The 27,469-nt window shown below is 39.4% G+C and overlaps 1 protein-coding gene across 1 annotated transcript in view; it reads right to left on the bottom strand.

Annotated features, from left to right (window-relative positions):
- Positions 1-27,469, bottom strand: part of OTOL1 (otolin 1) — a 106,216-nt gene that overhangs the window by 29,266 nt on the left and 49,481 nt on the right. The window contains exons 2-4 of the mRNA XM_043997468.1: positions 20,320-20,367; positions 18,442-18,592; positions 13,080-13,128 (exon numbers count right to left, since the gene is read on the bottom strand). Of these exons, the coding sequence (XP_043853403.1) occupies positions 13,080-13,082 (3 nt within the window). The 5' untranslated portion in view covers positions 13,083-13,128; positions 18,442-18,592; positions 20,320-20,367. The remainder of the gene's footprint in view (positions 1-13,079; positions 13,129-18,441; positions 18,593-20,319; positions 20,368-27,469) is intronic.

Raw genomic sequence — 27,469 nt, 5'->3', positions numbered from 1 at the left:
ACTGAAAAGATTTGGGGTTAAGGTTCAACTCTCCTACTTTTTAGGCAAGTAGCTTAACATCTATGGCAATCAGTTTCATCGATCAATTCACAAGCATTTATTAAACATATAGTATGTGTCATTCACCATGCTAGGCAATGGGGATCAGGCAGAGATAATAATTTTTTAATATTTGTACTCTCTACTTCAGTCTACAATCATGAGGGGAAGGCAATGGGATTCAGTGACACTAACTGCCCAAAGGATTTTAAATAAGTAACTTAATCTCCCAGGGCTTCTTGTCCCATTCTGATTAAATATCTCAAAATGCACCCCCCAAAAAAGGGATTCATAAAGCATTTATTAAGTGCTTACAACATGCCAGACACTGTGCTAAGTGCTGGAGATACAAATATGTTTTGTTTGTTTGTTTGTTTTTTGTTTTGTTTTGTTTTGTTTTGTTTTTTAGTGAGGCAATTGGGGTTAAGTGACTTGCCCAGGGTCACACAGCTAGTAAGTGTTATGTGTCTGAGGTCTGATTTGAACTCCAAGGCCAGTGCTCTATCCACTGCGCCACCTAGCTGCCCCTACAAATATGTGTTTTTTTTAAAAGATAGTTCTTGCGTTCAAGGAACTTATATTCTAATGAAGAAGACATCACATAACAAGGAGCAAAGGAGAGTGGGGAGAAGAAAAGGTGCCCAGAGGCAAGGTGAAAAAGCCCAAAGAGTCACAAGTGGAGCCAAAAGAGAAGTGAAAATTTCTGGCCTGGGCACTTTCTCAAGTGGAGGCTCTAGGGAGGAACTCACCCATCAGAGGAAGGGGTTGCAAGGATGGACACATCTCCCAGGGTGAGAAGGCTGCCGAAGTGGATATGATTAAGTCTGGAGAGTTAAGTACAAAGCTGGGAGAGGGGTGAGAATGGCTGGCTTAGGCACTTCCTCTGATGGAGGTTCCCAGGGAAAGAATTCACTGATCAGAGAAGGAAGTCTGGAGGGTAGAAAGAAGCATTTTATCAGTAATGGAATATGTAAGTGCAAATGTCATGTAGTTTGGTTTTTTAAAAGGATGATAAAACATTTTTAAAGTACTTTGCAGGAACAGATTAAAATCAGGACCTCAATTATTTGAAGTTTATATGGTTTCAGCAGTTTTCATTAAAAAAAAAAAGTTATGGAGGCAGCTAGGTGGCACAGTGGATAAAGCACCTGCCTTGAATTCAGGAGAACCTGAGTTCAAATCCGGCCTCAAACACTTGACACTTACTAGCTGTGTGACCCTGGGCAAGTCACTTAACCCCATTGCCCTAACCACCCCCACCACCCCCACCCCCCCACCCCCCCGCAAAAAAAAAGTTATGGCAGAGGCAGCTAGGTGGCACAGTGGATAAAGCACCAACCCTGGATTCAGGAGGACCTGAGTTCAAATGTGCCCTCCGACAATTGACAATTGCTAGCTGTGTGACCCTGGGCAAATCATTAACCTTCATTGCCCTGGTGTGGGGGAAGTTAAAAAAAAAGTTATGGCAAAAAGATTTTTCTTTTTTTTTTTTTAATTTTTTTTTAATTTTAAGTGAGGCAATTGGGGTTAAGTGACTTGCCCAGGGTCACACAGCTAGTAAGTGTTAAGTGTCTGAGATCACATTTGAACTCAGGTCCTCCTGACTCCAGGGCCGGTGCTCTATCCACTGCGCCATCTAGCTGCCCCAAAAAGATTTTTCAAAAAGAAGAAATGCAAACTACCTATATTCACATGAAAAAATACTTCAAATTACTAATAAAAAGAATACAAATTAAAATCACTCTGAAATATCCTCTCCCATACATTAAGTAGGCAAAATTCATTAATTAGTTAATTAGTAGAAAAACATTTGTTAAGTGTTTGTTATTTGTCAAGCACTGCACTAAGTGCTGGAGAGTCAAAGCAAAGACAAAGATGATAAAAGATGAAAATTGTCAATATTAGAAAAGAACACTACTATACTCTTCTTAGTGGAGCTATTAAAAAAGCATTCTAGGGGGCAGCTAGGTGGCGCAATGGATAGAGCACAGGCCCTGGAGTCAGGAGTACCTGAGTTCAAATCTGGCCTCAGACACTTAACATTTACTAGCTGTGTGACCCCGGGCAAGTCACTTAACCCCAATTGTCTCACTAAAAAAAAAAAAAATTCTGGGAAATGAATAAAAATTAGGCTAATACATGTCACTAAACTGTTCATGCCCTTTGGTCCCCTATTGGTTATACTCAATAAATAAGCCATTCATCTATAAAACATTATCATGTATTATCTAAACTCAATATATCTATAATAAGACTCATTATCTTTTCCCTTAAATCTTGCAAACTGATTCCTGTGAAACACCTTGGCTTCAAAAGGCCAAGGTCTCCCACTGCATCCAAGCCATCCCCAGATCTCCTGATCTATATCTTGCCACTGGACCCAGATGGCTTTGGAACAGAAAGTGAGGCTAGTGACTTTGCACAGCCTTCCCTCACTTAAATCCAATTTACTCCAGGTCATGACATTACCTCCCAATGTCATGGTCTTCTTTGAGAACAAAAGGCAAATAGCAACCACCGCCACCATCCCTATTACTATAGAGAGCAGCACAATCCTCCCAATTTCTCAGGCTCCCAACCTAGGAGTAATCTGGAACTTCTCACTGTCTCTCACTCCTCTTATCCAATATGGTGCCAAGACCTGTTGATTTCATCTTTGCAGCATCTCTCAAATATGCTCTCTTCTCTCCTCTGGCATTGCCACCACTCTAGTACAGACCTCATGCCTGGGCAATTACAATAACCCACTGTAAGCTCTGCCTGCCTCAAGTCTCTCCCCACTCTAATCCATCTCCCATTCAGCCAATAAAATTATTTTCCAAAAATGTAGGTCTGAACATGTCACCACCACCACCACCCCCCTATCCAGCAAACTCCAGTGGCTTCCTATTGCCTCCAGGAACAAGCCCAAAGTGTTGTGTTTGACATTCAAAGTCCTTCCTAATCTAGCCCCCTCATACCTTTCCAGTCTTCTCACACCTTAGTCCTGGATAGGGACTCTTCTATCTAGTGGCACTGGTCTGCTGGCTGTTTCACAAAAAAGATCCTCCATCTCTTGGCTCTGGCCATACCTAGAATGCCCTCCCTCTTCCACTCTGACTACTGACCTCCCTGACTTCCTTCAAAGTCTCAACTAAAATCCTATCTTCTACAGGAAGCCTTCCCCAACCCCCATTAATTCCAGTATCTTCCTTCTATTAATTATTGCCTATTTATCCTGTGTATAGGTTGCTTTGTTTATATTTATTAGCATTCTATCTTCTCCATTAGATTTTAAGCTCCTTGAGGGCAGAGATTGTCTTTTGCTTCTTTTTGTATCTCCAGTGTTTAGCACAGTGTCTAGCACACAGTAGGGACTTAATAAATGCTTTTTTAAAAATATTTTTAGTGAGGCAATTGGAGTTAAGTGACTTGCCCAGGGTCACACAGTTAGTTAAGTATTAAGTGTTTAAGGCCGGATTTGAACTCAGATACTCCTGACTCCAGGGCCAGTGCTCTATCCACTGCACCACGTAGCTGCCCCTAATAAATGCTTTTTGATTGATTAATTACTATGTTTCAGAGTCACCTGTATATGTGTCTTAACCAATTATTTTTTAAGTTCCAAGAGGGCAGGGAAACTGTCTTATCTAAATTCTATCTCCTGTGACAATGCCTATCACAGTGCTGTCCACATAGCAAGTACTTAATAAAAGTGTGTTGGATTTTATAGAATGTAAATAAGCTCCTTGAGAACAAGGACTATCTGGCTTTGGTCTCTGTTTCCTCAGTACTTAGCACAATGTCTGGCACAAAGAAGGGACTTAATATTTATTGATTACTTGATCCTAAATCCACTGAATTATTTTCATCTCTATATTTTCCTTATCACAGAGTAAGGTTAAATTACGTAGAAAATAGTCATTCTTTTATAATAATTAAAGAAAGGGTTGGCTTCAGATAGAGATTGTACGGGGCAAAAAGAATATGTGAACATGTATTCAGTTCTGTAAAAAGAGAAGAAGTAATTGATTCATTGACTAGATGGTTATTAAGATGCTGCAAACTTTTAGACTTTTCATCAAATTAAAACTACCAAAGTGTCTTAACCATTCATTTTTAATGAATTCAGGAGGCTGGCCTTTCATCCTAAGCCTTAATCAGCTAGGGAAATTATGACAAAGTCCACTTGGGTCCTCTCTGCCCAGCAAGCCACAAGCTATGTGAATGTAATGCTTACTCCAAGTTCTTAAGTGTTCCACACTCCCAGATGAAATTCTCCAGATAACATGACGTTCTCCAAGTCCCAAGATAACTGAATAATCAATCAGTAAGCTTTTATTAAGCACCTACTAGGTGCCAGGCACTGTGTGGGCATACAAAGACAAAAGGAGAGCCATTGCTGCCTCTGAGGAACTTACAATGTTCTCTGCGATATAAAGGACGTCTTCTTTCTTCAGACCCTTGTGGATTTTGGAGATTAGCAGGATTTCAGATTTGTAATCATAGTCCTTGTTCCTGTAGCATGTGCCCTGGCAATAAAGGATGAACTAGATATATGGAGGAAAGGCATCTTCAGCACTCTACAAGGAGCCCAGAACAAAAAGATACACTATGCCTAGTTGGGGACATTAATGTATACCCTCCATAAGAGAGGAAAGGTCTTTCAACCAACAGGAGTTTTGAATTATCCTTTTGTCATACACACTAAGTTTGAGCCCACTTTCCCCTGAAATCATTATGTACAAATTGGAGAGCCTTGGGGGTGAGGAGGAAGAGAAAGTGGGAATGTTTGATATAAATAGGCATTATTTCACCTTAGTAGATATCCCTTTCAAAAATCTAATTAAAGGGCAGCTAAGTGGCACAGTGGATAAAGCACCAGCCCTGGATTCAGGAGGATCTGAGTTCAAATTCGGCCTCAGACACTTGACACTTACTAGCTGAGTGACCCTGGGCAAGTCACTTAACCCTCATTGCCCCACAAAACAAACCAAAAACAACCAAAAAAAAACCCACCAAAAAAAAATCTAATTAAACTTTAGTGAAATCAACTGATAATCACTGAGGTGGGTGGGGGAAGAGCTCATCAGTAGGGGCTTGTGAGTAATAGCATTAGAAAGACACAGCCAGTCTCTAAGAGGTACCTCTAGAATCAATCAAGCAATAAACATGTATTAAGCACCTGCTTTTAGATTATTTTGTCATGTCATGTCATGTCCTGTCATATATTATGTTGTTATATCGTGTGAAATATTATATATCATGTAATATATAATATATGCATAGCATATTTTGTGTAATGTAATATGTTTATATATTGAATGCATATCTATAATATAGTATATTGTGTATATATTATTGCATGTATTATACACTGTAATATATTATATAACTTAACAAGTTATATTTTATTATATTCCTTATTAAATTATATCTAATTCATGATACACTGTGCTAAATGCAGGGAAAACAAAAAAGAGACAAAAGGTAGCTCCCCTCAGGGAGCTTACAATCTGATGGTAACCTGGAGGGATATGTAGTTACCACTCTCTGAGGAACCAACCTGCTAGTGGGGTTTTGGAGAATATCTCCATAGCACCTACTGCATATGTATATTTATACTGCTCATAAAACATATGCCCCTTATAAAATCCTATCTTCTTCTAAACAAACGTTCATTCTTTGCTACTCATTTGAATTGTCGAGATTTCCCACTACTCCAAGGAAGAGTCGATCTTGTTATTCTTCTTTAGTCACTGCACTAATTTGCTTTATGAATCAACTCCCCACCTCAGTGCCTCTTCAGATAAGGGTCACTACTCTATATATGTCATGGTCTCTTCTTAGAACATAAGCCCTTTGAGAGCAGGGACTTTTTGCTTTTGCATATCTAGTGCTTAGCCCAGTGCCTAGCACCTTAATAAATGGTTCTCATTCATTCATCCTCAAGCTAAGCTAATGACTGATCTTATTCTTATGCCTACTCCATGGTGACTAACCCAGCCTACCAGACTCTATCATTGCTATACTCATATTGCCTAGTCATTCCTAATCTGGACTGGTGACCCTGAGATAGTGTCACAGTCAGCTGGCATCTACCCCACCTTGACAATAGAGCTGCTTAAACAGTGGCAATGCTAATGGCTCAGCTGTTGGGGGTTTTTTTTATACCTAGCCATAGGCATTTTCCCCTTTCATCTTTTCTTCACAATTATTTTAATCTGATCTGTCTTTAAGACTTTAATCTTTTGGCAGGCTACACTCATTTGTCTCAGTTTCCCTTATTTTCCATGCATTTGAGGTTTCTCTTCTCAGCCATTCCCATTTATACTTGTTGTGCCTTAGACATCGTCTGTGTGTGTTTTTTAACTCCATCCCTCACCCTTTATTTATTTTTCATCCTTTATTCTGTCTTTCCTGGTTCTTACAACTACCTTCTGGGGAGTACTCAATGTCAACTCCTTTTGTTGTGTTTCATTTGTATTTATCGAAAATTAGCTGGCTTTCATTTACTGGGTCCATTGGGGAACCTGGCTCTTTTCTGAGGTCTGCATTGTTTTTGCCCTATTTGGGGGATTAAACTGGGAATTAAGGGTCTCATATTCTCAGGACCACTGTCACTATTGGCTTTCTTTGCTTCAAGCTGTCTGCCTTTTATGTCTGCCAAAAGCCATGTTCACACAGGCTTACCTTTCCATTTCAATGGAGTTTATAATTCTCTCCTCCAAGAGAAGCCAAGACCTCCTAGTGAGACTTGACACTGAACAAAAAAAAAAGTAATACTTTTTGGTTTTAAAATTCAACAATATATCTCTGTCTTTTTTGCTGTATCTTTATGCTAACTAATCATGTTTGTACCTCAAGATTCTGTCTAGGGTGCCGTTCTCTGTTCCCTTTCTATTATCTAGCTCAGTGATCTAGCCACAGATACAATTATCATCTCTATCCAGATTATTCCCAGATCCATATGTCCGGCCCTAATCTCTCTTCTGACCTCTAATCCTATAACATCAGTTGTTTTATATACATTCTCAGACTGGATTCCCACAGCCATCTGAAACTTAGAAAGGTCAAAACAGAACTCCTCATCTTTCCCCTCCTCCAAAAGTTACAAACTTGACTGTTATTGTTGAGATCATCACCACCCTCCCAATCACCCAGGCTTTCAACCCCTGTGTCATCCTTGACTCTTGTCTCACACTCATCCCACATATCCAATCTATCGTCATGGAATTCTCGCCTTAAAATCTCTCCTTTATGTCCCCTTCTTGCCACTCCCACAGATGCCATAGTGGTACAAGCGCTCAACTATTTCATGAACTACAATAGCCTTCTGGTGGCTTCAAGTCTTTTCACATTCCACCCAAATGTACACTCAGCTGCCAAAGTGCTTTTCCAAGGTATAGTCTTCCCTGTGCCACTCCCTCACTTAGTAAACTCCAATGGCTCCCTAGTGTCTCAGGATCAGCTAAACATCCTCTGGCATTTAAAGTCCTTTACAACTTGACCCCTTCCCACCTTTCCAATATTATATTTTACCCCTGTCCACACAGTCTATGACTTAAGTACACTGACCCACTTCCTGGTTCCTATACCACACTCCAGGTGTGGTTCTTCATCAACTGTTTTCTCACTGGTTCTTCCCCATGCAGGCATAAGGAGCACCCTAATTCCTCACTGTTGTCTCTTGGCTTCTTTGACTTCCTTAAGACTCAACTCAAATCCCATCTTCTTAAGGAGGGCTTTCTGGGCTTCCCTAGCTGTTAGTGTTGGACATCTGGGTGGTACAGTGGATAGAGAACTGGCCCTAAAGTTGAGAGGACCTGAGTTCAAATCTCACTTACTAGCTGCGTGACCCTGGGCAAGTCACTTAATCCCAATTGCCTCAAACATCCAGAAACATCTCTAGTCATCCTGATATATATCTTGCCACTGGTCCCAGATGGTTCTAGAGGAATGAAGTCAGTGACTTTGCACAGCCCTCCCTCACTTAAATCCAATTCAGTGTGAGCCATGACATCTCCCCAATGTCATGGTCTCCTTCAAGAATGAAACACAAACAACAACAAGTACTAGTGCCTTCCCTCTAGGATCACCCCCTCGCCCCCAGTTACCCTGAATAAATCTGGTATGGAGATAGTTATTCACGTGGGATCTCCATCCTTAGAATCTGAGCTCCTTGAGAGCAGGGACCATGTTGTTGTTTTGTTTCATATGCCCAGAGCTTAGCAGAGTTCCTGGAACATAGTAAACAAGTAATAAATGTTTGTTAACTATCTGACAACATTTAAATAAAGCTGAAGATGAAATCCTAATGAATCGTTCTATCGAGTCACTGTCTAAATTAAAACAAACAATTTTTCTCCTTTCAAATTTGTGGAATTCTCTATTTAATACTCAAATACCCAATGGAACCTGGTGTTTCACAGACTTGCAAGTTCCCTCCCTGGGATCAAGAAGACAGAGCTTTGGATCCCAGTTCTCCCACTTACCCTGTGAGCTTGGAAATGATTCTTACTCTCTCTGGGCCTCAGCTTTCTCATCTGTAAAGTGAAAGGCTTAGACCAAGTGATCTCTAAGGTACCATTCAGCTCTAAATCTATGATCCTGTAGCCAAATTGTGCATAGTCTGCATTAACAGAGGGAGCTTCTGCACTGATTAAATCATAGAAATACACATTTTAGGGGGCAGCTAGGTGGCACAGTGGATAAAGCACCGGCCCTGGATTCAGGAGGATCTGAGTTCAAATCCGGCCTCAGACACTTGACACTTACTAGCTGTGTGACCCTGGGCAAGTCACTTAACGCCAATTGCCTTACCAAAAAAACCCCAAACAAACATAGAAATACACATTTAGAGCAAGAAGGGCTTTATGAGGTTACTTAGACAAACCCCTACATGTTATAGATGAGATGGGGGCTCAAGGAGGAATTGGGGAAATAATATTGAAATTGAAGTCAGAAGCTTTGGGTTTAAATCCCACTTCTGCTGCCTACTTCCTGTGACCTTGACAATCAAGTGACCCACATTTCTCAAGTGTCTGTTATATGCCAAGCACTGTGAAAAGCACTGAGCAGACAAAAGCAAAAATGAAATAATCCCTCCCCTCAAGGAGCTTACAATCTATTGGAGGACGGGGACATGTAAATAATAGGTATCAAGGAGGGCAGCTAGGTGGCACAGTGGATAAAGCACTGGCCCTGGATTCAGGAGGACCTGAGTTCAAATCCGGCCTTATACACTTGGCACTTACTAGCTGTGTGACCCTGGGCAAGTCACTTAACCTTCATTGCTCCACCAGAAAAAAAAATTAAAAGAAAGGAAGGCATGTGGTAAAGACCTTATTCCAAACATGACACTAAGTTCCCTTCATGAGAGATGGCATACTGGCTGGAGGGCTTACCTTGGAGTCAGGAAGATGAGCTCAGATGACACAAGGGATGTACAGTGCTAGAAAGAGTACTTGATTTCTCAGTGCCCTCAGGGAATGGGGCACTGTCTTGTTGTCTTTGTGCGCCCAGCACCTGGCCAAGTGCTAAATATATAGGAGGCACTTAATGCTTGTTGGATTGGATTAGGGTGATAATTAGTTGTAGAAATGGTATCAAAGTACATTGATGGAAGAATGAGCCAATGAAAACACTGGAACTGAAAGGAAACCTGGGAATTCTTTGTCATAGGGTATACTAACAGGTAAGGAAAGGTCTTCCACCAGTTGGCATCTTCTCTGAGACTTTTGGTCTTACAGAGTTGCCTAGAGCACTAGCAGGTCCAAGTCACACTACCAATATGTAGGGGGTGGGGGGAGGTAGGGTCTCCAAGGCAGCTTCTATCCATTGCACCAGCCATGGCTTCCTCACAAGTTTAGCATTTGTTTTTCAAAAATGAAGACAAGACCATAAGCCAGCCCCAGCATATTACCAACAACGACTCACACGCTCGGGGTCCTGTAAAGGACCTGATAAAGGGCATGTGTGACCACAAAAAGGAGCCTGACAAGAGCAAGAGATGACAGGTGAACAGCCTGAGGGTTATCCTGACATGTACAAAACAGTCAAAGAACACAAAAGGTGCCCAGTACATCGGACAGGATTGATGGAAGGACATGGACCACGGGAGAGGAAGGCATGGATCTAATGTAATCTGCCTGATAGAGGGGCATAAGTAAAAGCAATAAAGATGATTAGGTCTGGAAAAGAGAATGTTCACTGGGCAATTTAGCAGCATTTTGATACAGAAAAGGCCTAAATCACAATATGATGACCACAAGATCTGGATCTCTAAAGCACAGAAAGAGTGCTTATGTTTCTAGCGGAATGATTTCTATGAGCTATTACATTCCCTCACAGTTGGAAATGGTTAAATACTGAAATACAGAGGCAATGTGGTGTAGTGACTGGAGTCAAGCTTGAAACCTGCAAGACCTGGGTTCAAGTCTCACCTCCGACACATACTAGCTGGGTGACCCTGGGCAAATCACTTAACCTCTCAGTGCCCCAGGCCACTCTCCAAGACTATATGTTCCACTGGTAGAAAGGATTTCCTCACCTGGGAGTTCTTCAAACATTATAATGAAATCAAAGTTCTAGTCTTTATCTCTAAATATAGAAATGCACTATAAAAAGGAGCTTTGGAAATGCTTAATCTCAATGTCGAAAAATATTCTCATGTAATTTGCAAAGTTTAAAAATGGCTTCACTAAAGGGATCACGGAAAACTCCCCTCCCAAAGCAAAAGTCTCTTCATTCATATCCTCCTTGCTACACATAATTCAGCACATACAAAAGTGTGAAATCCATGACAACAGTAAGATTCTTTCCAAAAGTGGGTTGTTGTTGTTTTTTAAAGAACTTGTTTTTAAAAAGGAAAAAATTATTTCCACCAATATGTTGAAAGTAGCATGCTGATTCAGATATTAGCTACTTAAAGTTTTTAAAGGGTATTAAGTAAATAGATACAAGCTCTAGAAGCTCTTAAAGCCCTGGGTTAATTGCTCTTAAGACTGCTAATGGTTTCTTCTAGACTCTGCTTAGAAAGGCAATTATTCCAAATGACAGGTTCACTTTATTTTTAAGTTCTTCTCCATCTCAAAGCTATTTTAACTTGTGGTGATATCGCTTCTTGAGCAATTAGGCTAAAAATGTGCCTGAAACATGCATCAACGGAATCCTGGATTACAATCACAACATCATCTCAAATGCAAGCTCTCGAGAAAGACTTAATTTAGAGTGAAACTGAACAAGTATGCTGACTCATAAAGAGAATACTTCAAGAACAGGAAAGACTTTCCTCAAAATGCTAATTTCATCATGGAATCCATGGGGTAACAAGAAATTTATGGACACATTGAGAATATCTAGCATTGTCTGTTCATGCTTAAGAGTACCATTTAATGCATCTCAGTTATTTGCTAAGCATTTTTGAAGACTTACTATGTCTGTGGGACTGGGCTAGGCCCGGGGGGCTGCACAATAGCGTGATATGGGCTGCACATCATCCAGGAGTCTGGTCTGTTGTTGATTCTATGGTGCAGTGGAAAAAGTGATAATTCTGGAGTCAGAGTTTCTGAGTTCAAATTCCACCTCTGACTGCACCTGTGTGACCCTGTGAAAATCATTTCACTTTCATCAACTTCAGTTTCTCCATCTATAATTTGAAGGGATTGGCCTAGATTGCCCTTCTAGCTCTGGGCTTAATATCCATTTAATTGAGGAGCAAAACAAATTCACCTCAGTTCTCACTTTAAAGGAATTGTGACTTCATCAAGATAGATACTGCCCCAAATCACTCAAATCCCAACCCCTGATTCACTTCTTCATCCTGTTCCATTCTTGGAGACAGCCTTGAACAAGGAGTCAAGAATACATGAATGCAAGTCTTACCTCAGATCTTTCTCTCCTAGACTCAACTTCCTCATTGATAAAATTGGAATAATGGCACCCATCCAACAGAAACTCAGGAAGGATCAGATGAACTAATGTCTATGAAGCACTTTGCAAACCACAAAACACTCATAAATGCAAGTTGTTGTGTCCTCCAATAAGTCCCCCATAGGAGATCCACGTAAGATGCTAGAGGCATCCCTCCAGACATCTTGGCGTTACATGGGTATCACTAGCTGGAGTACAGAGGTCAGCCATCAGTTATCCCTCTCTCTCATTACATCATCAGCCATCAGTTATCCCTCCCTCTCATTACATCATGAGCCTACCTGCTTTATTTAGACCTGTATCTCTTTTTTTTTAAGTGAGGCAATTGGGGTTAAGTGACTTGCCCAAGGTCACACAGCTGGTAAGTGTTAAGTGTCTGAGGCTGGATTTGAACTCAGGTACTCCTGACTCCAGGGCCGCTGCTCTATCCACTGAGATGACACTCTTTATGACACATAAGTCAAGGACCCAGGATTTCATCAAAATGGGAACTCCCTCTCGCTAATGCAGACACAACCCATCTATAACTTAAAAGATTAGAAAGCAATCTTAGGCACAGAGAGGCTAAGAAACTCATCCATGGTCACATGGCTAAGAAGTGTCAGAGTTAGATCTTCTGACCCCAAACCTAGTACTCCCCATCGACTCCACACTCCCTCACTTCACAGATGTGCAGTCCAAGAGACATTGTATGTATGACAAGAACAAGATCAACCACAGAATGAACAGACTGGACAATAAATATGGTTTAAGTTCAAAGGAGGAAGAAGTGACTGTGGGTTTGATGGGAGGGTAGGATTTAGATGGAGGAAAATGAAAAAGGAGAGAATTCTGGGCTAGAGGAGTATCCCATCAGAGACAGTGGGCATGCTTAGGGGACAGTGAATAATCCAGCCTCTGAGGTAGAGAAGGGCTAAGAAAAGAGAGGAGCAGGAGAGAATGTTTGAGTAGGAAATGAAAGCCAAATTGTTAGAGGTCTTGAAATTCTAGCATGAAGAGTTAAGCTTTTATCTGATAGATAACAGTAGGTTTTATAAGAGGGAAGTGGGCATGAGAAAAATGTTAGGGGATGGGATTGAAAAGTGAATCTCGTGATTTAATAAGGACAACCAATAAGGCACTCCTACCATTTTGGATCTTTATCTTCATGTGCTTGTTTGTTCATTAAAACCAGTTCTGAAATAAATAGAATGGAGAAGCAGGCCTCTGAATTGCTGCATCACAAAGTGTTAAATCAAAATGTTCAAAAATAATGAAACACAAGTACATCGCCTTTAATAAAAAGCATGATTATTAATTTTAATAATAGCAAAAAGTTTCATACCATTAATAAACCAGCATAAAAATTATTATCATATATAATTATATAGCATCATTTTTATTTTTGTATCTATAATATATAAAATTTATAATGTATAACGCCTTATAATGTATAAAATATATTAATATATCACTACATATATAATTTATAAATAAGTACACATAAAACAGGAATGCATGTTGCTCTCACCAAAATATTTTATTAAGAATTATTTCCTGACTAATATGATAATGTTTTACATAATTGCACATGTATAACCTCTGATTGCTTACCATCTCAAGAGAGGGGGGAAAGGAGGGGTAGAATTTGGAACACAAAACTTTAAATTAAAATGTTTATTTTTTTAAAAATTATTATTTCCAGTGAGGTTATAAATGCTTTTAGTATCACTAATAAAATGAAATATCATTTTTTAAAATTTACATTTATTTCATCTTTAATTCATGCTTTTAACTTCTGTATTTTGCTTATGCTTTGTAATACATGTGATATACTAACCTATATCAGGTTGCTTAACATCTTAAGGATGGGTGAGGGGAGGAATAGAATTTGGAAGTCAAAACTTTAAAAAAAAAACAGCGATTGTTAAAAATTGTTTTTACATGTAATTGGGAAAATATTATTTAAATTATATATAATACATTATTAAAATAATCCATAAATGTATCATACTAATAAATATACATACATTGGAGAGCATATTCAACCTTTTTTTTTAACCTATAGAAGAAAGTGTTCCAAGACTCCTGGTGCTCACTGACCAAGACATGAAGGGTTGAAAGCCTTCATTACATAGGATGATGGTTGTGAGGCTCTGAAGGGAGGTCCAGATTGAAATGTTGTCCTAAAGAAGGAATCCATCAGACCTGGTGACTATCGGAAATGAGGGACAAGGGAGACAGAGGCAGCAAAGGTGACTCTAAGGTTTCCATTCTGGATGACCAAGAGAATGAAAATGTCATTGAGAGAAATGAAGTAGACAAGTAGAGCTAGTTTCTTTCTTTTTTTTAATTTTATTTGGTTTAGATTGGGGAGGAGAGGCTGTAAAAGATCAATTCAATTTTAAACACATTACATTTACTAACACAAAAAATTAGTCAGGTGGCAATATTTAGTAGGCAGCTGACAATATGCTTAAATTTATAAAAAATGTTTTTAAAATATGATCTCATTAAAATATGATCATCTCTTCACCACATCCCTATGAGATATGTCATATTATTACCCTCATTTTTCAGATAAGAAAACAGAGGTTCAGAGAGGATAAGAGTCAGCCCGGGATCATATAGGTAGTATCTGATGGGGGATTTAAACCTAGGTCTTCTTATCTGAGTCCATCATTCTATTCATTACACCACGCCAATAAGTAATAAGTTCAGGAAGAGGTCAAGGCAGTAAAGAAGTCTGAGTCACTGTTTCTATTTTTTATGTTTTTCTTTTTTCTTTTTTGAGGTTTTTCCCTTTTGTTCTGATTCTTCTTTCACAACATGACTAATGCAGAAATAGGTTTAATGTGATTGTACATATATAACCTATATCAGATTGCTTCCTGTCTTGGGGAAGGGAGAGGGATGGAAGGGAAGGAAAAACATTTGAAGCTAAAAATCTTTTCTTTCTTTCTTTTCTTTTCTTTCTTTTTTTTTTGTGGGGCAATGAGGGTTAAGTGACTTGCCCAGGGTCACACAGCTACTACGTGTCAAATGTCTGAGGTCAGATTTGAACTCAGGTCCTCCTGAATCCAGGGCAGGTACTTTATCCACTGTGCCACCTAGCTGCCCCTGAAACTAAAAATCTTATGAAAACAAATGTTGAAAACTATCTTTACATGTAACTGGAAATAATAAAATACTTTTATGATTAAAAAATAAAAAGAACCATGAGTCACCCACAAAGATTTGAGAGTTGTGACCATGGACAAGTTTTCTCGGGATCAAAGTTCAAAGAGAAAGAAAAAAGCAGGGTATTGAGTCTTGGAGAACTAGTCAGTCAATTAGTGAGTCAGCCAACACTCATTAAGCACCTACTATGTACAGGCATGGTGCTAAGTGCTAGAGATACAAAGAAAGGCAAAAAATAGTCCTTGCCCTCAGGGAGGTCACAATCTAATGTTTAGAAATTGAGAAACCACTAAAGGCATAGTCAGGTAAGGTAAAAGGACCAGATTCACAACTAATTAAAAAAAAAAGGATGGTCCCCATTCCTCTTTCCTCCTTGTAGCTCACTTGATTCAGTTGAAGGAAAGCATCCAGCCCCTACAGGAAGATAATGCAGGGTTTTAGAGAAGGATGTGACATGAGTCTCTCATGCCCAGAAGCATCATAAGTAGGACACTCTCCCAAGAATCCTGTCTTTGTACCTGCAATAACGACATTACCTCAGATTTATTGCCCACTTTATGGGGCACATTTTTTTTCCTAATTCAGATTTATCGAGGATCACAAGATGAAGAACAGTTTCGGTGCTTTGGTCAAAGCATCACAGAGCTGGAAATGATCTGCAGAGCTTAACTAATTCAGTCCCTGACCGCCCGCTGTCCAGAAATCAATGAGGGGGGTTAAAAAAACACCCTAATTCACGTCTATAGTCTGTTTTCTTTTTCATAAGAATAGCATAATCATCACTCACAGTTCTCTAAGACTTTGAGCCTTAAAAGCCCTTTACTCAGAGCTGCTCTCCAAGTCGGGGCTGCAGCCCAGCCACCTCTTACACCCCCTAGGGCTCTGGGGACCAGACCTGCCTGGACTCATTTTCAAGATGAGGTTCACTTAAGACCTGGGGTCCCCATGGGCGTGGCCTCTGCTGGCTCACGGACTTGCTTCCTTCTTTTGCTTGGACATTGCCTTCCACACTGCAGAGAGGTTTTAGGAAGGCCTGCTGCACAAGGTCATTGCATATAGAAAGGACACAGAATTTGGAGTCAGGGACTCTAGTTCAAATCCCAAATCTCCACACACCAGGTCATCCTCCTGAGAGAAATGATTATTCTTTCTTATATTAATAACCGATTATTGGGGGGATCCGAGGTTTTTTTTTTCTTTCTTTCCTATTTCTTCATTCAAAGTCCATTCTCTCAAGGAGATTACTGATATTGACCAAAATTTCACCCCACCTGGACATCTTATCTAGGTGGAATCATTACCCCACCCAACTAGAAGACCTTACAAGGTGAATCTAATCTAGGTGGAATTCTTAACCCACCATCCATTGGTTATTTCTTGGTTTTTTGTTTTGGTTTGTTTTGGTTTTTTGCAGGACAATGAGGGTTAAGTGACTTACCCAGGGTCACACAGGTAGTATTAAGTGTCTGAATCAGGATTTGAACTCGGGTCCTCCTGAATCCAGGGCCAGTGCTTTATCTACTGTGCCACCCAGCTGCCCCCATCCATTGGTTATTGTTCACTGACTGGGTAGAGGATTCTTTTGTATTGACTGCCCAAGGTGGGAGGAGTCTGGCTTGAGATGAGGCTCTCTTTGTCCATAAGTGACATGATCAAAGTCACATCTCCCAGTACAATATTAGAATAGGTCCACCTCTCATTATAATATTTATTTTCTCATTAATTGTTAATGAGTCAGAGTTGATTGTCACCTGTCCAGAACACCCACTTTTCCAAGGGTATATAAGCATCACCATGAGATCTTTTGGTTTATCAGAGAAAGCCAAATGACCATCCTTTTATTAATTATTCTCCAGATAATAAAATTATTAATTACCCAGAAATTAAGTCTCTCAAACTTTTCTTTCATCACACTCCACTCAGCAGTCAGACTGATCTTCCTAAAGCACAGGTCTGACCACGTGTAACACACACACACACACACACACACATGCACTCAGTAAATAGAAAATCCTCTATTTGGCTTTTAAAGGCCTTAAGAACCTGGTCCTACCTTTTTAAGACTCTTATATCTAACTCCTTTCCATTGCAATGCAGTAACACTGGCCACCTTCATGCAAGGCACTCCACCTCCTGAGGCCAGGCATTTTCATCATTCATCCCCCATGCCTAAAATTCTGTCTCTCCCCAGTATCCTTCCTAGCATCCCTGGCTTCTTTCAGATCTCAGCTAAAATCCCACCTTCCACAAGAAGCCCCCTTAATGCTGGTGCCTTCCACCTATCCTAATATCCTATTCTTATACATACATACATGCAGGCATGTGTTAGTGTGTAGATAGATATAGATGTAGCTGGTATAGGTATAGGTATAGGTATAGGTATAGGTATAGGTATAGGTATAGGTATAGGTATAGGTATAGGTATAGGTATAGGTATAGGTATAGGTATAGGTATAGGTATAGGTATAGGTATAGGTATAGGTATGGGTATGGGTATGGGTATAGGTATGGGTATGGGTATAGGTATGGGTCTGGGTATAGGTATAGGTATAGGTATAGGTATAGGTATAGGTATAGGTATAGGAATAGGAATAGGAATAGGAATAGGCATAGGCATAGGCATAGGTATAGGCATAGGCATAGGCATAGGCATAGGCATAGGCATGGGCATGGGCATGGGCATGGGTATAGGTATAGGTATAGGTATAGGTATAGGTATTGTAGGAAAATAACTGACTTTGCCAACGCCCAAAGGGCCCAGATTGATTTGGACTGATTGGATTGACTGAGTGATTGACTTAGCTGATTAACCCACTTAAAGTTAATTCAATTGAAGCCATACTTGCCTAACTCTGAAGAGGGTGTTGTTCTCAGCTCACCTTAACAAGGGACTACGCGTAAGTACAGTGAACCAATGGATTGGGGTGATGCTAATCAATTAGCTTGAAGCAGTGTGGAAGGACTGCCTCTGCCAGTATGCAGGAAGAGTTTCCTCTCTCAATTAGTCTCTCGAACAGCTGGTGGTGGGAGAATTGAGGATGCTAGGCTAGATAGGTTTTTTCTTGGCTTTCTGACCCAAGTGTTCTCTCTTTCTTCTAATAAATGCTTAATGCCCAAAAACTGATGCTAAAGCTTCTAATTTATAAGTAAACCCTAGCTAGCTTTCCCTATACTTGGGACAGGAATAAGACGACTACACATATAGTTTTACTTGTCACAGTATAGCTATATACATAAATACACAAACATAATATATACTTAACACATTTTACATGTAATATGTGTTATATATAATACTTAGAACAATATGTCTTATGCTATAAATATCACCTCATTTGATCAAGGACATCACTTTCCCAGAGGATCCAAGATGTCTGATAGAATACAGCACACATTACATTTCAGAACTCTTAATAATCCCCGTGTGTTGCCTTCTGATAATTATTTCTATTCAGTTTCTTAGGAACATAGGGTCATGGACCTAGAGAGGATAAAATACATCTATGATAAACTATATCCAGTGGTCTGGATCTAGGAGCTCTCACTACCCCACCACTGCCCCCTAGCTATATCATATGGTCCTCTCCTCTCTCAGGTTAATAGGATTCCCTTTCCAAGAACTCCTTTATTCTCATCACTGCCTCTCCAAGGCTAGCATCTCTCTGGCTGAGAGTTTCCCTAGAGGTCTGTGCTACTACACACATGACTTTCGACAAGTCACCCAACCTCTTTGGGTGTCAGCTTCCTTGTCTATAAATCGAGAGGTTTGGAGAGACAACCTCTGAGGTTCCTTCCGGCTCATGATAAATGATCCCATGTGACACTTGGTCTGGTACTTTAGAGTCATATTTTGGGAAGGCTAGAAAAGGAAACAGGAGGCTGGTTAATTAGAAGTTGGCCCGTATTCAAGGCTTTTAGACCTAGTCTGTGTAAACAGCAGTCAGACATAAGTGAGAAGTGAAATATAATTTCAGAGACGACACAGAGGCACAGTCAATAGTCAACTATTGGAATTGAAGCCTGGGGAACTAGGTTTGAAACTTAGTTTGTTACTTACCACTTCTTTGGTCTTGGGCAAGTAACTGAGGTGATTGGACTATATAAACTCTCAAGTGTCCTCAAGCAATAAATCCACATTTTTAAAATCCAGTTTAAAGGGGGGGGGGGCAGCTAGGTGATGCAGTAGATAAAGCACTGGCCCTGGATTCAGGAGGACCTGAGCTCAAATCCAGCCTCAAACACTTGACACTTACTAGCTGTGTGACCTTGGGCAAGTCACTTAACCCTCATTGCCCCACAAAAACAAAAAAATCCAGTTACCCAACTCTATGCCAGTAAAGCCATCCAAGCAAGTCAGGTGATACAATTGATAGCATATGGACTTTGGCTCAGGAAGACATGAGTTCAAATCCTTCCTCAGACATTTACTAGCTGTGTGACCTAAACCAGGTGACTTAACATCTCTCTCAGTTTCCTAATCTGTAAGGTGGAAAGAATAATAGCACCTACCTCACAGGGTTTTCATTCCAGTTAAATTATATAACACATGTAAAGGGCTTTCAAACTTTAAACTGCTATCTGAATGCTAGCTATGATGAACACTTGAAAATGAAGTGGGTAAAAATGATGTGGGGTTTTTTTTGGCTTTCCTTTGGTTTTTGTTTGTAGGGCAATGAGGGTTAAGTGACTTGCCCAGGGTCACACAACTAGTAAGTGTCAAGTGTCTGAGGCCAGATTTGAACTCAGGTCCTCCTGAATCCAGAGCCAGTGCTCTATCCACTGCACCATCTATCTGCACCCAGAATGATGTGTTTTTAAACAGTGAGTCAATGATAATCACTTAAGAATAAAATTACCCTAATACTGATGGAAGGAGGGTGCAGAAGAACAAGGGATGTCACCATTGTTTCCCTCAGGTTATTTATATCCAGGTTTCTGCAGCTGCTTTTTTACCAGGTGTTTCTTTAAAAAAAAAATTATTCACTAAAGGAATAGAACAGGACACTTTTCTTCCCCTTAGTTTCACAAGTGATTGCCATAAAATGAGCTCAGCATCAGTGCTCAAAAATTGTTTTTAAATGATTGGTTTTATGGGAGCAGTAATGTGGACATGCTGTTCTTGAAGGTTAATATTATTTTCCACTCCATCTATCTCATTGTTAAAAAGGGGCTGGTTGCTGGTGATGGGGCAGTAGGCTGATAACTCACCAGTCACTCAGCCATCTGTGCCTGGATCCATTTCAGTTGTCCCTTGATCTGAAAGGGAAGAACAGAGGGGTGTCTGTTTAGGATGTTTGCTTTCACTCAGTGGCAAATCACGAGTTGGAAAGGATGCTGGAGAGAGGAGCTGCATTTATAGTTGTTTCGACAGCCCAGAAGAAAAGTTTATAGGGATCCATCAAAAATCATAAACCTGAAAGAACCAGGATGGCAAATGTCATTTATAAAAATATCTCTCCCCCCCCCTCACCAAGAGAGAAGGACATTTATGAGACTGGTTGGTCACATGTGCCAACCTGAATACTTGGCAGCAAGGAATCACAATCATCAAGTTAGCCGCCATGTTTCCCAAATAAACGTTTATTCATTATGGCAGTCACTGAAAGATGTTTGATGTTACAAATATAAAGATGGTCACACAGCTAGTAAGTATCTGAGGCCATATTCAAACTCAGAATGATCTCCTGAGCTCAATGCTCTATCCACTATGCCACCAAACTGCCCCAGCAATAACTATGTTTTACAAACAAAAGTTTATTCATTATGGCAGTCACTGAAAGATGTTGGATGTTAAAAGTGTAAAGAAGGTTTTGTTTAGAAGTTTTATTAAGCAATCTGATAATAGAGTTTGCCTAAACAACCCAACAATAGAGTGTAGAGGAGTTTCTAAATATCCTGGTAACATAACCCAATGTAAACCATTGTTAATAGCAGGGCAGATGGATCTTCTTCAATCAAAGTGATGAAACTCTAAAGATATGGCTATTATGGGATTCTTTCATTCTTTTAATACACCTAGCACAGTGCCTGACCCATACTAGGCACTTAATAAATACTTGGTAATTGATTGGATTAATTGATATATAATGATATTTATCCTAAAATTTATCTTATAGGGCAGCTAGGTGGCACAGTAGATAAAGCACCGGCCCTGGATTCAGGAGGACCTGAATTCAAATCCGGCCTCAGACACTTGACACTTACTAGCTGTGTGACCTTGGGCAAGTCACGTAACCCTCAATGCCCTACCAAAAAAAATCTATCCTATAAAACAAGTCAATATTAATGTAAGAATTAAGGATTTCTTATATTCAGTTCTGGACACCACATTTTCGGAAGAACCTTGATAGGTTGGAGCATATCCAGAAGGGTCAAATAGGTTGTTGAAGAGCCTTGATGTCATATCTCGTGAAGGAACTAGGAACATTCAGCTTGGAGAAGAGAAGACAAAGGAGGGAACACAATCTTTGTCTTTGAATATTTGAAGAACTATCCAGTGGAAGAGAGATTGGACTTAGTGCACTTGGCCCCAGGGAGAAGAAATGGCTATGATGGGTGGAAACAACAAGGAATTAAATGTGGGCTTGGTAGAAGAAAACATTTTTAAGAGCTAGGGCTCTTCCAAAGTATAATGGACAGCCTCAGAGTGATGGTGGGTTCTCTCTCATTGGGAGTCTTCTAAGAAGGTCTACATGACTACTTGTCCACTGTATTGTATAAAGGATTCTTTTTGACTCAATGGCCATCAAGGTCCCTTCAAATTCTGAAGTTGTGTGATTCTAAAATACGATTGAACAATCTTGATCAACAAGTCTTCACTGAGGAAGTGGTATTTCAGAAATCCTCGGAAAGCTGAGAGCTTCTCTCCTGACTATTGCATCCCTTCTCAATCCGTCTGCCTCTTCTTCAACCCCAAGTCATGTAAAGCAAAGGAGCGTTTATAAGTAAGAGAAAGTATGCAACAGGAGATGTGGTCACATGAAGTGGTCACGAGGCTAAGAGAACATTCCCACATGTCTTTACCATTGGAAGCTTGAGATTAAGTGTTAAAAGGTCAGCAGGAGACTGAAGAGGGAGTGAGAAAGCAAGATGGTGAATGGAGTAGGGAACATTTTTCTGTGTCTGCTCTGACTTTGCCCTCACTTTTCCCAGGTCCATGAGTAATAAGCTAGCCACAAAGAGTAGAGGCTGTAGGTCATTTCCAGTCATAGGTCAAGTGGAAAAGCAATGCCTTCAGCAGTGCAACCAGATCCATGCCTCAGGCAGTGAGAGAGGCTAAGTCTCAAGCTCTTGGGTCTTCAGGTAAAGGCTGGTCCAACTGGAAGCATGAGTCAAATAACACGGTGGAACTGTGTTGTCCTGTCTGCGCTCCCTTGCAGGATTATAAGGGTGGCAATGAAGAATGAGCCAAATAATTTTCACATGTTGAAATGTCATCACGTTTCATTTTATTGACCATAATAAGTGATCCATAGCTGGAGGTTAGGAAATGTTTTTGTTACGCTAAAATCTTCAATGCAATGAGATTGCATCATATAGAAACATATAATATTTTGACAATAATCCATTGGGTATTTTATTATATTCAGATATTATGCTCCTTGAATAAAAACCATTTTCATTGTTCAATTTCATCTGCAAATAGAGTTATCTGAAAGATCACACCATCCACAGGGAATCCCTCTCCCATTTAAACTCTGTGCCGGATTTCCACCATAATAGTATCAAGCACCTCAGGAGTACATATCTCACCATGTTTTATGTTTTGCTTGATATTAAAAATCAGTGGATGATCAAATTTACTTCTCTTGTTGCATCTATCAAGGGATCATATATTCAATCCAATTCAACAAGCATTTATTATATTCTTAGGATGTGCTGGCCATTGTGCTATATGAAGTGCTAAAGTCATTGTGGGACATAAAGCCAAAAAAATGAAATAGTTCCCACCCTCAAGGAGCTGACATTCAACTATTGGAAATAGCTGACATTCCAGAGCACTTTATGCTATGCATAGTACTTTATTTACATTATTTTGTTTCAATTTCATAATGACCTTATGAGGGGATTAGAATGATTATCCCCATTTTATAAATGAGAAAAATGAAGCGTAAAGGTTGAGTGTGATTTTGTCATGTTCATGAGAGACACTTTTTTGGAGGATAGACTTTAAGACAACATCTTGGGGCAGCTAGGTGGCACAGTGGATAAAGCACCAGCCCTGGATTCAGGAGGACCTGAGTTCAAATCCGGCCTCAGACACTTAACACCTACTAGCTGTGTGACCCTGGACAAGTCACTTAACCCTCATTGCCCCACAAAAAAAAAGACAACATCTTGCTCAACCAAATAAAATATGTAGTCAACAAACAACAAACACTGTGATTCTCTACATCTCTCAGTGTAAAGATATTACCAGGATAAAATAACAGATTACTACAAAGATGGTATGTGGAGTAAAATACAATTTCTAAAAGCCTGGTTTCTCTCTTCTCAAATCCTTAAGCACATAGGAAAATTCAAGCGGATGAAAAATTTCCATTGTCCAGATTATGATAAGCAGGCCACTGGAATACTGCAGCAAGCTTATCCATCAGTACATATATACCTTGAATAGGTACTACAAATGAATAATAATCTGAGTCGGGAGTTGAACAAGAAGGAAGAGGATGAACTGAATAGTCTTTGGGAAATTACATGATGCTTTTTATGACTCCTAAGGTTCCTGTTAGAACAAAGGGCCATCTTTTTATACCAATATTCATCCTGTGATGTTATCTGACTACACATCATGAAATATTGCAATCTCTGAAGAATGAAAGTTGACTGTCATTTAAAGGACAATAGTGGGTATGAGCAGGCATTAATACATTACCCATGATAATATTTATGTGATAGATGTCATAAGAGATGCAAATGATTGGAGAAATGATGAAGTGATCTTGTAGCAAAAGCAAAACATATTCTATCAACAATCCATGTGTTCCATTGGCATCCATTAATGTCAAGAAGGCTCCTAGCACTTTAAGAGTTTATGGGGAGGGGCAGCTAGGTGGTGCAGTGGATAGAGCACCGGCCCTGGAGTCAGGAGGACCTGAATTCAAATCTGGCCTCAGACACTTAACACTTACTAGCTGTGTAACCCTGGGCAAGTCACTTAACCCCAATTGCCTAACTAAAAAAACCAAACAAACAAACAAAAAAGAGTTTATGGGGAGGACCTGGATCAAAATCCCATGAGATGGGGAGGCACAGATAGGTTTCAATCTGAATTGTAGGGGAAAAAAATTAGCCAGATCAATGAGAACAGATTTATTGGGTTTAGCATACACTTTAGAAAGGCTCCAGGGAAAGGTTTCTTGCAAAAGGCAGGATTTTACCTAGGACGGTAAAGAAGCCAAGAAAGTCAGGAGATAGAAATGAAGAGGGAGAGAATTCAATGTATCTAAACGTGATGTCTCAATTTGATATATTCCAACAGTTACTGTAGAGGATGTACAACTTGCTATTAAAAATCATATCCATCTTTTCCAGGGTTTTGCAGCTTTACTCATCAATTTATTTGGTGTTGTTTTTAAAATGAGATAATTGAAGTATTCTTTGAATATAGCCAGAGCCAAATTATAATATGGAAACATCCTGTTTCATAATATATGCTGACATGCTGAGTTTGGGCGACAAGAGTTGTTTTATGTTGTGTCTATGGACATTATTTTGCAGTACTACAAATTTTCCACTAGAGGACAGCATTACACCATCTATTATATCATTAGCTCACCACGGGGAAAGTCCTACTGTTCTCATTGATTTTTCACTAGAAATTTATTAGGGGAAATGTTTGCAGCTAGATAAGGGTTGTGCACATACACACACATGTCACATCTGAAGAATACTGTGAGGGTTTTAATGAAAATTCCAAACTGATCCATTTTAATTCACAAAAACATTTTAGTAATTTCTGGAAAATTATAAACAAGCCCAATTACTTTTTGAAAACAACTCACATCACTGCTTTAGATATAATCTTTCTCTAAGTGTCCTGTTTGTGCTTTATTAAGTTAATTTAATTAAAATTTTATTCAGGGACTTGCAAGCAATTTCAAAATCAAGATTTAATGAAACCGGAGTCTACATTAAGAAAGGCACTGGGCTCTTTAATCCATGGAACATGTGCCCTATGGCATAGGTGGTGTACCTTAGAGGAACACAGTGAGTCCTGTAGTCTCACCCATTGAGTTTTAAATTCTCTTATTTTATTCCCATGGATTAGTTAAAATGGCATCTATGTCTTTAGATACATAGAGTAGCAAGTAAATACAGTAGCCTAGGGCAGAATACACTGACTTCTCAAGGGTCTGCTAAGGGGAAAGCCATTCTTTCACTATAATAAAGGAATACAAACAGTATCAACCAAAGTGGCAGCCTGCTATACTAGAGAGTGAGCTGGAACAGAGTGGGGAGAGATGAAGGTTCAAATCCTACCTCAGACATTTTACTAATCATGAGACTGGGAACAAGTCACTTAATACTACATATCTCAATTTACTCTTTTATGAAATCTTACCCCCATTTCTTACAACAAGCTTCTAATTATATATAAATACATACATTTATGTATAAGTGTAATACACATAAAAATAAAACTGATACATACATATATAAATGATCATTTTTTAGATAGAGCTGAAAATTTTCACAACTGGCTAGAAAGAAAATCTTTTTACCATTTTCTTTAATAATTTTTTTTGTGGGGCAATGAGGGTTAAGTAACTTGCCCAGGGTCACACAGCTAGTAAGTGTCAAGTATCTGAGGCCAGATTTGAACTCAGGTCCTCCTGAATCTAGGGCCAGTGCTTTAACCACTGTGCCACCTCGCTGCCCCCTAGGAATAAAAATCTTAGCTGAACAAAGGACAGTAAAAAGATCACAAAAGATAAAATGGATTGTTTTGATTACACAAAATTCAGAAGCTTTTGTAGCACCAAAATTAATGCTGTTATAATTAAAAGGGGAGTCATTAATTGGGGAAAATATCTTCCCAAAAGATAATAGAACAGAAATAACTTCCCTGACAGAATGATGATATATAAGATGGATAATTTATACAAATATATAAGAACAAGAGATGTTATTAAAGAGATATGTGATCAAGGAACAGAAATCATTATGAAGGAAAAGAAGATTCAACAACCATATTTCTCCTAATAGAAATGCAAATTAAAATCATTCTGAGATTCCACCTCCCATCCATTAGATTGGCAGAGATGGGAAAAATGGAGAATGACAAGTTTTGGAAAGATATGAGAGGATAGGTACACTAATAGACTCTTGTTATAGACGTTAAGTGCTTCAATCCTTCCAGAACGCACTTTGGAATTAAGCCCTACCCCCAAAATCACTAAATTGCACTTGCCTTTTGACCTAACAATAATATTATTATCATTATTATTAGGCATAGCTTCCAAGAAGTTCAAGGAATATATGGAAAATGCCCATTTGTACAAAACTATATGTAGCAGAATGTTTTCTTAGGACAAACAACTGAAACAATGTTTATAAAGTGTTCCCCAAGCTTTCAAGTGCCACCTGAGGATCAAGTATGAGCTTGAACTTGGACCTTCACAGGCCTGGGTGACTTAATAAAGTGAAATTATAACAATAGAAATTCCCAAGTGGTCCCTAGAATTAAAACTCATGTCAAGGGGCAGTACAGTACAATTGACAAAGACCTATCCTTGGAGTTAAGGAGACCTGTGTTCCAATCCTACCTCTGACATAGATTCTCTGTTAGGATCATGGGCAAGTCAATTAACCTTGGAGTAGCACTAACAACTCTCAAAGTCTAAATTATACATTAGTTGTCATCATGAGCCTCATAACACCTGAGCTGTACAGAGCAGTCACACTCAAATCAACTTTGAAAGATGAATTACTAGTAGGAATCTAGTGGGGCAGAGATTCATTTAGTATCCAAAGGGTCATCCTGTAGAAAAAGAATTAGATCCATTTTGCTTGGCCCAAGAGGACCAAACCAGGAGCAATGGGCAGAAGATGGAATGAAAAGAACACTTTATCCTGTGATGAGTGAGAAAATGAATGATGGAGGAAACAAGATTTGAGCTTCTGAGCATTTTGATTTATGAAACAACGCATGCCAATTGCTGAACACCCTGGAAAAAGATGTTCTCAGCTTAGGCCTGGACCCCAAATACAGAGGGAGGCAGAGTTTTATACTTTAAAAACAATCAAATAGAGCCAGTAAATGAAGGGAAACAATAAAACATAAGGTAATCTAATTTCAAATTGGAGAAAAGATTAGGGACTTTCCAAGCTGGGGGGAGAGCCAAAAGGTACAATT

This window comes from Dromiciops gliroides, chromosome 3 (assembly GCF_019393635.1).
Source record: "Dromiciops gliroides isolate mDroGli1 chromosome 3, mDroGli1.pri, whole genome shotgun sequence".
NCBI classification, from domain to species: domain Eukaryota; kingdom Metazoa; phylum Chordata; class Mammalia; order Microbiotheria; family Microbiotheriidae; genus Dromiciops; species Dromiciops gliroides.
Note: the sequence above shows the minus strand (reverse complement) of the source record. Positions and strands in the feature narration are given on the sequence as shown.